General features: G+C 44.0%; 1 protein-coding gene across 1 annotated transcript in view; it reads left to right on the top strand.

The window, feature by feature from the left end:
- Positions 1 to 5385, top strand: part of mfng (MFNG O-fucosylpeptide 3-beta-N-acetylglucosaminyltransferase) — a 13629-nt gene extending 8244 nt beyond the window's left edge. The window contains exons 5-8 of the mRNA XM_062388380.1: positions 1728 to 1813; positions 2582 to 2747; positions 2823 to 2908; positions 4859 to 5385. Of these exons, the coding sequence (XP_062244364.1) occupies positions 1728 to 1813; positions 2582 to 2747; positions 2823 to 2908; positions 4859 to 4913 (393 nt within the window). The 3' untranslated portion in view covers positions 4914 to 5385. The remainder of the gene's footprint in view (positions 1 to 1727; positions 1814 to 2581; positions 2748 to 2822; positions 2909 to 4858) is intronic.
- Positions 5386 to 10586: the final 5201 nt, after the last annotated feature.

Below are 10586 nucleotides of genomic sequence, written 5' to 3'. Positions count from 1 at the left end.
TAAAATCAGCTCAGTGCAGTTTGGAGTAAACCTCGTCCAAATGTTCATGAGACTCACGGATGAGCTGATCTGATCTTGGTGGTCGAAGGTCAAAGGTCACAGTGGCCTCGCAGGTCCCTTTTTTCTGCCGTGTTAATAAATTATCTTAAGAATTCCTCCAGAGAATCCTTTTCGAATTTTCACTTGGACTCACAGAGGAACTGATTAGAATTCTGAGGTCAAAGGTCACAGTAGCGTCTCATCATATGTGTGAGGCCTCCTGAGGAGGATTCCTGGAGTCTGCCCTCAAGGAATGTCTTCAGAATTTAGCCAGTTGTCGCCTGGACTCAACGATTAGTGGTCAAAGGTTAAAGGTGAATGTATATAAAGCATAAACTTATATGGAGGTTTCTTTTGTTCTTGATTCCTCTCCCTCTGTCTCCTCCACGCTTCCCTTCTTCTTTCTGTTTGGATGCTCTGCTGCTCTTGATGAATTGAAGCTGAGGTCCCTTCCTATTGGGTTTCTGCCAAAACGCAGCCCGGCCAAGTTATCCACCGCAACGCCAAATCCATATTTTACATTCTTACCCCGGAGGAAGCAGTCAGGGGAAGACACAGGAATGTGTGTGTGGATGAATGAATGTATAGGATGCATGGATGGATGTGTGTGTTCACATGGGAAGGATTTTCGAACCCAAGTGGATCAATGAGTGATTAGTGTCTTGTTGGGATATTGATTGGTGGTAAAACACACACACACACACGCATACACACACACACACACACACACAGACACAAAGAAGACTCCCTTGGGGAAGGAGGTAGTCAAACTGCAGGAGGTCGATAGTTTGTTTTTGAAACACACATTCAGCCATTACCATGTGTGTGTGTGTGTGTGTGTATATGTGTGTCTGTGTGTATGAGAGTGTGTCGTTCACATGCTCTCCAGTCGGATTAATGCTCCCATTTAGTTAAAGTGCATCAGGAATCCAGCAAGCTGTTCTGAATAGCGTGCCATCCTCCCCGCACACTTCAATCTCTCTCACTTATTTCTGAGAATAAACGACTCCCTTCATCTCCCTCGTGTCACTTTCTCTTCCCTGATTGCTTCCATTTACACTGAAAAATAGATCTTTATTTATCTTTCGCTTCCTAACTCCTCTCCCTCTATTTTCAACCCTCACATTTTCTGACTGTTCCCTCTCTTCAGCTTCTCTCTTTTTGTCATCTCACCATTTCCGCCCCTTGCCGCGGAATCCAGAGTGATGGAGAAAACATCGCCTTTGTCTACTCGTCTCATTTTATTAAAAACATTTCGCTGCCGAACTCATTTGATTTCCTGTCACTATTGTGAGGAGGAAGAAAAAGGGCAGAGAAGGAGCAGACTCTTACAATAAAACAAAAAAAAGTAAAAGGTCTTCCACAGAGAGGGAAGGAAATTAGAATGAAAGGAACAACCTGTAAAAGACAGAGGAAAGAAAGAGAGGAGACAATCCAAAGGAATGAAAGGAAGGAGAAGTCCAAACGGAGGAGATGGGAAAGAGAGAGAGACAAACGCCGAGGCAGGAAATGGGAAAAAGATGAAATTAAAAGATGGGAAAGGAAATGGAAAAGGAAATAACGGAGAAGGAAAAGCGTGGAACACTCGTCAAAACTAGGGATTAAAATTTGTGATTTGATTAAAATCAATATTGTTTCCAGTTATTCTGTGTTAACATGTAATTGTTAATATCTGTGTCATCACTCAGAGGGAGGTTCGATTCTGGTTCGCCACTGGAGGAGCTGGTTTCTGTCTGAGTCGAAGACTGGCGGAGAAGATGGCTCCATGGGCCAGGTATTTAATACTACTAACAATACTACTACACATATTTATATATACACCCAATTGTCCAGATGAGTCCAAGTAAAGAGAAAAGGTGAAACTTTTTAATGTCACCACGGGCCTGAAGAAAACCTTATTATTTGGCACCTTGCAAATAATTGAATTAATGACAATTAACAACTTCAAACAAAGTCAAATAGTTTTTTCCCTTTTGCCAAATTTAATTTACTTAACATCTTTGAGAATATAGCCTACAACAGTTTCTTATTTAATTTTGATCTAGATTTGTAAGATTGAACCCCTATTCTCCCGGCAGCTACTATTTTTAATTCAGGCTATTCAAATTAAATGAAAACAACTTGAAGGTAAAATATAAAATTCACCTTAATTAGTTTGTGATTTTTGTTGTTAAATGATTTTATTGTTGCTCAGAAACACAACCAAGACTTTTGATTAGTCGCATAATTTAGCATTTTTTCCCCCAGCTCACTGAACTAGATCCATCAAAGAAACAACAGCAGCATAACTTTTTCAAAGATTAATAATAAATCTTCACAGTGATTAATCATCAATCTAAAGTGAGTTTCACTTTCTGAAAGTTTATCTTTATACTTCACTCAAAGAAACGGAGACAAATGGAAACAGGAAAGAGTTCATTTGGATGAAAACATGCAAAAACATCAGCATCACACTTTTGAAACTGATTTAAAAACATAAACTGAGATCTGTAGATATTTATCATGTGTATTTTAAGATGTGTGTGTTCTTTGTGTGTATCAGTGGCTCCCGGTTCGAGCAGACGTCAGCGACCATCCGTCTCCCTGATGACTGCACGGTGGGCTTCATCGTGGAGAAGAGACTCGGCGTCTCCATGGTTCACTGTCCTCTGTTCCACTCGCACCTGGAGAACCTGCTGCTCGTCACCCAAAGAAGCATCGCACACCAGGTACTGACTCACACACACACTCACACACACACATTAACATACAAACGCACGGTTAAAAGTTGTGTGTTTTCCCAGGTGACACTGAGCTACGGGATGTTTGAGAACAAGATGAACAGCATCGAGGTGAAAGGGAGCTTCACGAAGGAGGAGGACCCGTCCAGGTCTGTCTGTCTCCGTCTCCATCTGTTTCTGTCTTTGTCTCTGTCTCTTTCTGTCTCTTTCTGTCTCTTTCTCTTTCTGTCTCTTTCTGTCTCTGTCTCTTTCTGTCTCTTTCTGTCTCTTTCTGTCTCTTTCTGTCTCCGTCTCTGTCTCTGTCTCTGTCTCTTTCTGTCTCTTTCTGTCTCCGTCTCTGTCTCTGTCTCTTTCTGTCTCTTTCTGTCTCTGTCTCTGTCTCTGTCTCTGTCTCTGTCTCTTTCTGTCTCTGTCTCTGTCTCTGTCTCTGTCTCTGTCTCTGTCTCTGTCTCTGTCCCTGTCCCTGTCTCTGTCTCTTTCTGTCTCTGTCTCTGTCTCTTTCTGTCTCTTTCTGTCTCTTTCTGTCTCTGTCCCTGTCCCGGTCTCTGTCTCTGTCTCTGTCTCTGTCCCTGTCCCTGTCTCTGTCTCTTTCTGTCTCTGTCTCTGTCTCTTTCTGTCTCTGTCTCTGTCTCTGTCTCTGTCTCTGTCCCTGTCCCTGTCTCTGTCTCTTTCTGTCTCTTTCTGTCTCTGTCTCTTTCTGTCTCTGTCTCTGTCTCTGTCTCTTTCTGTCTCTGTCTCTTTCTGTCTCTGTCTCTGTCTCTGTCTCTGTCTCTGTCTCTGTCTCTGTCTCTTTCTGTCTCTGTCTCTTTCTGTCTCTGTCTCTTTCTGTCTCTGTCTCAGTCTCTGTCTCTGTCTCTGTCTCTGTCTCTGTCTCTTTCTGTCTCTTTCTGTCTCTTTCTGTCTCTGTCTCTTTCTGTCTCTGTCTCTGTCTCTTTCTGTCTCTGTCTCTGTCTCTGTCTCTGTCTCTGTCTCTGTCTCTGTCTCTTTCTGTCTCTTTCTGTCTCTTTCTGTCTCTGTCCCTGTCCCGGTCTCTGTCTCTGTCTCTGTCTCTGTCCCTGTCCCTGTCTCTGTCTCTTTCTGTCTCTGTCTCTGTCTCTGTCCCTGTCCCTGTCTCTGTCTCTTTCTGTCTCCGTCTCCGTCTCCGTCTCCGTCTCTGTCTCTGTCTCAGTCTCTGTCCCTGTCTCTGTCTCTTTCTGTCTCTTTCTGTCTCTGTCTCTTTCTGTCTCTGTCTCTGTCTCTTTCTGTCTCTGTCTCTGTCTCTGTCTCTGTCTCTGTCTCTGTCTCTGTCTCTTTCTGTCTCTGTCTCTTTCTGTCTCTGTCTCTGTCTCTGTCTCCCCTATCTATGTCTCTGTCTCTGTCTCAGTCTCTGTCTCTCACCTTCATCTCTTCATGCGACGCACGGCCGCGGCTGAGACATCACACGTTCATTGATATTCACGACAACTCTCCTGCCCTCTCTGCTCTGCACACATCTGACTGACGTCTCACACACACCTGCAGATAAATGCAGGTGGACACGGTGACGTCAGAGTCCAACAAAGACTCTTATGACGACAAGTATTTGCAGCTTAATAAGCAAGTTAGAGAATAATAACTAGAAATAAAAGTCTTAAACAGATCCAGGAATTTGTTATCACTTTCTTTAACACTGTAAGAAATGCCCCTGGCTCTATCTGGTTTTATGTTGTGTAATTTAACGCTGAGTGAATGTGAGGTTGAGTTCTTTGATATTCTATAGACTCCTCTATGAAACAGATTGAACTGTAGTGTTGAACTATACTTATCAGTGTGTGGTGGCCTCTGGCTGAGAAGAGGAGAGCCATGTCCCTGTTCAGAGCATGGAGGAGAGGAGTGGTTTCATCTCTCTCTCTCTCTCTCTCTCTCTCTCTCTCTTCGCTCATTTCTTCTTATCTCTGCACCGTTCCTACCAAGAAAAATAAAAAAAATAAGACTTTCATCGTTTGCACGGCCCCTTTTGAATTAAGTTACCACAGGAATATTATATAAAATGTCAACGGCCTCGTACACATGCATTGATCTGCAAACGAACATGAGATAAAAGGATAAATGATTTATAATCTATATTCTGTCTCCTGCAGGTTTAGGACCGTCCACTGCCTGCTGTACCCGTTGTTCACCAGCTGGTGTCCCTGAGCTCCACAAGGAAAGACTTTCACAAGCACATGGGACAAACGGCCGCCGGCCCCTCCTGGATGAGGAGCTCTTGAATTGTGAATACTGCTGGACTGAAGGATGAAGACATGATGCCCACTCTTCGTCCCTGTGTCTACATTCATACGACTACGTATTCATTTTGAAAGAAAACTATTTCTATAGTTGGATTAATCTGCTTGGATTAAATAACACAACGAGGGATCATCAATAATGAAGACTGAGACGTTGAGTCCATCGGGACGGGAGCTCACGTTGTGTCCAGACGTCTCCCTCAAACCTTTCAAACTCAAACAGGTTCAAGCAGCAGTCGTTTTCTAACTTCCCCATTTTGTATTTGTTCTTCTGGACTGAAGCACTTCACTTTTAATTTTTGTCCGCAAAGTTTTGAGTTTATTTCGTTGAGAAATGGACAAAATGAGATTGTACTCGATTTAAAATTTCACAAAAAACTCTGTGCACTTTATTGAAGTTTAAGTTTATTATATCTTCTATTAATGGGATACTTTACTCTCATGTAGATGATGGATAAAAGCAGGACTGGACCCACGGGACCTGAATTATTTTCAGGTGGTGCTGAGGGTGAAGTTTCTGAGTTTATTTTAGTTTCTATTGATTGTGTGTGTGTGTGTGTGTGTGTGTGTGTGTGTGTGTGTGTGTGTGTGTTTTATGAAGGGGATGGTGTCCTTGTACCTGTGAAGTCTGAACACAATGAACCATTCTGACATCTCTCTCCTTATCCAAACCCTCTGTCCTCCCTCCGAGGCTTCTCTCGCCGTCCACCCCCCCCCCCCTCCATCTGTCTTCTTACCCTCCCTCTCCTCTCTCCTCCCCCTGTCTCTCTGTTTACTCAGACTTACACACAGTAGCTGTGGCTGCACCTTCAAGGCCACGGCTGAGTGAAAAACCAACTTCCCCCTCATCCTAGCTTCCTCATTTCTTACTTAAACCCCTCCAAACATCAGCAAACTAAAAGCATGAAGGTCACAGCTGACACGTCTGAGACCTGCTCTTCACCACGTCTTAAAAAATAACTCAAATCTGCGGGTGAGTCTCATCATGACGGACAGATCGGGTTCAGGACGGGATTACAAATCTCACAAAGACACATGCACAAAGTCCAATGTTGGTGCAGGAACAGTGTCGTTGGTGCAGGAACAGTGTCGTGTCCCTCGTACCCGCAGGGACACGACACTGTTCCGCCAGCAGCCCCCCCCCCCCCCCCCCCCCCCCGCAGGTGCCTGGTTCGTGCTGATTGGAGACCAGATGAATAGGGATAAGTTTTGCTGAAAGTGAGGTGGATGGAGAGTGGATGGGAATGTGTGGGAATGGCTTAGTGGCCGTGACACGCTGAGGACAGTGCGGGGGGGTCGAGTGTTGGAAAGCAGGCGGAGATATCACTGTGATGCAGAGTCAGTGTAATGCTGCGGTTACAGGATAAGTGATATTTATAGTCGTACTTTAAAAAGAAGTTCTGGTTTGATGAGTGGAAAATAAGATTCAATCACACACGTAAGGAAAGAAAATGTTGCTGCCTTGAAAAACAGAACATGTGATTGAATTATTAAAGCTTCTGGGACAGTAGATGTTTCATTTCTGAAGCAAAGTTATAAACAATTAGAATTAGAAGAGAATAATAATTAAATGAAAGAGTTAAAACGAACACTAAGCCTGATGAATTTGGCCTCATCTGACGTGTACTATGATTTTATTGTTTGGTTCATGCCCCTTCAACTAACATGGAGGATGCAGGGTTTAACACTGCAGCTAGCCAACACTTGATTTAAATTGATTTGATTATGATCACACAGTGAATTAAATGTGTTCATGTGTTTGACTTCATTTCTAACACTATGTCAATCAATCAAATTGTAATTGTATAGCCCATATTCTATACATGTGCACCAACATGTTAAATACACTCACAGAACACTGACTTTAAATTTGTTGGTTATTATATTCAGATTTTAAACTGTTCCCTAAACAGTTAATAAATGGCTCAAAATAACCAAGAATAGAGAAAATTACCAAGTAGCCGTCTCTCATACTTTGGGAACAGAGTTATTAGCTTCTTCAATAAAATCTCTGCAGATGAGAAGCCACCTTGAAAAAAGTCAATTACTATCAAAGTTATAAAAATCTTATTGAAGAATGTGTGAGTTAGCAAAGGTCTTATCTTGAGATCACAAGATAATTATCATCTTGTTCTCTTTTCAGCACAACTTAATTAAGTTGGGTACAATAGTGCCGTGGTGGTAAAATACCAGTAACTCTGTTTACTGAGGCTGTCGCTCATTAAAATAAAAATCCAGTTTGATGACTTCCCTCCTGCCGTGTGGATCCAGGGAGAGCTGATTGGCCAACGGATCTGAGCAGGGCCAATCAACTGTCTCTGGTCGACCTGGAGCGGCTCTGCGCCTCGTCCACAATCATCTGAGTAGCAAAAGGTTGACGGGCTGACAGAGGCGGAGCCTGTTCTCAGCTCTTGTCCCTTGTTCCTTTGCAGCAGCTGCATCTCAAAAGAGACACGTCGATTATTTATGGATATTAATCTCACAAAAAGGTGTGGTTGTCAAGACTGCGTGTTTATCGACTCCAGGACCCGTTGACAGGTCTTCTGCATGAAGATGCATCTGTACCATCAGGGGGCGTCGGCCTCGTCTGAGAAGGAGAGAATGATATTCCTGCGTCCTCCCCCGACCCCCCCCCCCCCCCCCCGTGTTTGTCCGTGTCCGTTGCACGATAAATTTATGACCAGGGCTGTCCGTGAGCAGGACTCAGTGTGGAAGCAGAGGAGCGGGTCAATCGGAGGCAGAGTGAAGCAGCTGTCAGAGGAGCGCTCCTCCGTCCATCACATTAAATCGACAGGGCCTCTTAAAGGACAGCTGGGCCGAGAGGAAGCCAGGGAGGATTAGAGTGAGGGAGGAGGAGAGAGAGGCAGGTAGGTCTGCAGAAGCAAAACCACGCTGGGAAATCTGAGGGACCAGCATTTTCATATTCCTGCCAGAGTTGTTGTTCTTGTTGGGTTGGTCGATTAATCTGTGAAATCACGAGGCCTCATTCTAAAGCTTCACAGCCACAGCTCCACTGAACTCTAAGATACCACACGATGGACAATACGACTTTGGCCTGTTTTTCATGATTTGTATCGAAGGCCGTAAATAAATATGGACGACAAGTCTCCACTTCATCCCACCATCCAAACGCTCAAACATCCTGGATGCAGATGCTGCCACCATCTTGAGCCAAGGACGTGGTTTGGTCTGGACCGAGGTTCTGCTGGAACACTCGCTCGACCAATCGTGAGTCAGTCTGGTCATAAAATGTACATTTAAACCAACCTGAAGCTTTTACAACAAGTTTTTACAAAATTTTAGAATTTCCCATGATGCCAACCCTTATTAGCTAAATACAAATCTTTGTTTATTTTACCAATAATTCCAACTTCCAGAAAGAAACAACTCTCACTTCCACTTGGATTGGATGTCATATCTCTAAGAGAAGGACAGAAAAATCAATCTGTGTTTTTTTAAGACATAAAAGCTGAAAATAACAACTCTAAAAGTACAACAGATTTTTAGAAAGATTTTCTGTCTGTGTCTTCATGTTTTATTCAGTCTGACACTTCGGTTTTCTCTCAAAGAAGTTCGTCTATGAAAATGTGAAAAATTTGCAATTCGGTATAGTTGTGATGTGTGTGTGTGCTGTGTCTACTTTCTGCTGCACGTCAGTCATTCCCTTCTTTTAGTTTCACTGCTTCCTTCCACCTTTTGATTCCACTTCGCTTTCCCCATTTCTCTCCTCAAGTTTTGCTTAATTAAATTTAGTCTTTTGTTTTCAGCCTCAGTCGCTCCATCGCTCACCGTCTCTTTGCCTCCATATCTCTTCTTCTGTATCTTCTGTGCTGAACCGGATGGAAAGATGTCCGGCGTGTGACTGGGCTGCTGGCCACCGACTCTCATGACGGAGAGATTTATAGAGATGGAATTAGTCAAAAATACATTTTAAGATATAATGAATAAAGGTTCTCTTAATTTGAATCTTTTAATTATCTTATAAAACCACCATCTCAACAAATACACTAACAAGCCTATATATGACAAATAGCATTTTTCTGTTTTGAAATAACACAACTCAACATATCAGCACACTATAGGCTCTGGCTAACACGGGCAGCAGTTCCACAAACATTTTGAATTATAGATAAGAGGTAGGGTGAAGTCCCCCGGTGCAGCTGCATTGAAGAGGAGCCTCAGCAGGAGCAGAAACCTGCAGTCGAACACTTCTCCAGCGTGCACAGTGCAACAAGCACCAAATGACAAGCCACAGCTCTCATGGCCTGATCAACACATGGAGATTCAGCTTCGACAGGAACGATAAAGGGAATGTGCAGTTATGGAGGAGGCAGATGGAAAGGAAGATCCGATGTCTGTCCTGTGATTCAGGAGCCGGATCTTTTGAAATCTGCAGTTCCAGACTGAGCAGTTTGATCCCAAATGAAGGAACGCAGCTGACGTCCACTGACCTGCAGCAGTTTCATAATGAACTGAAGATATCTGCATGTCTGGATCTTCTATCGTTGTCCAACTCGTTTTGTGAACAGAGCTGACGGAAACAGATACAGGAAGCAGTTCTCTGATAGCTAACCCGAACCAAACCTGATAGAAATCCAGTCTTTTGTGTGAGAACCCAACCGGATCCAGATGTAGTTACTGGAAGCTGCACTGAGTTTGGTTTAAGAACACTGAAGGCTTTGGTTTTGGTTTGTTTGTGGTCAGACCAACTCTTCCTCAACTTCCTCAACCTTCCTTTCACTTCCACCCTTGTTGGTCACGTCCATCAAAGATCCCTCTGCTGCACTGAGACGTGCTCTTGCTCGTGCAGTAATTTCACATAATTTAACATCGCTCGGTTAAACTCGAACCGCTGCCCGTGTAAATAACAGGCGTGTGGAGCAAATGCATTCAGCAAATGGAAGAGAGGTGAGTTTTTCTGAGGCAGCAGAATTCTAACAAGCAAAGCAAATCCAGCGAGGAGCTTGAAAAGCCGGAGAAAGAGATGATGTGTGGGTGAAGGTGGAAGCAGAGAAGGAGGGTTCACCTGAGAAATGGAGCGAAAGTCCCTGAGACAGATGGCCTGAGGCTCGGGGATATTACCCCCCCCCCCCCCCCCACACACACACACCATTATGAAAACACCATGGAGTAAAGAAACTCCAGCTGTGAGCTGCACCGCCAGCAGCCACCGAGAGGCAGCAGCCTGCCGACAAACAGCCACTAATGAATGGAGAAGCTTGAATTAGAGGCACGATGGGGGGGGGGGGGGGTGTAGAAGACGTCAGAACACGCTTCATCCGTGTGAAGCATGACACGTGTGCATTATCGTCATCAAACAGTCACGGCGAGTTCCCGTGTGATCTGTGGATTGGATCGATTCGGACACTGATCACCAGTGACAGTCGGGAAATGGAGGGAGAGGGTTTTCCAGAGATATCTCTGAAGATGGGTGGACGGAGCGGAGGGCGACAGAAACAGAGTGATGCAGAAAGATGGAGAAAATAACAGGAGGGGAAGGAGTCATGAGGCTGAGAAGAGAAGATGGAGGTAAATAAGGATGTGAGATTAAAGAGAAGAGTTGAAACGGAGGAGAGAAAAC

Source organism: Platichthys flesus, chromosome 5 (genome assembly GCF_949316205.1).
Source record: "Platichthys flesus chromosome 5, fPlaFle2.1, whole genome shotgun sequence".
Lineage (NCBI taxonomy): Eukaryota > Metazoa > Chordata > Actinopteri > Pleuronectiformes > Pleuronectidae > Platichthys > Platichthys flesus.
The sequence above is the reverse complement of the archived record's forward strand: the minus strand, read 5'-3'. Positions and strand labels throughout refer to the sequence as shown.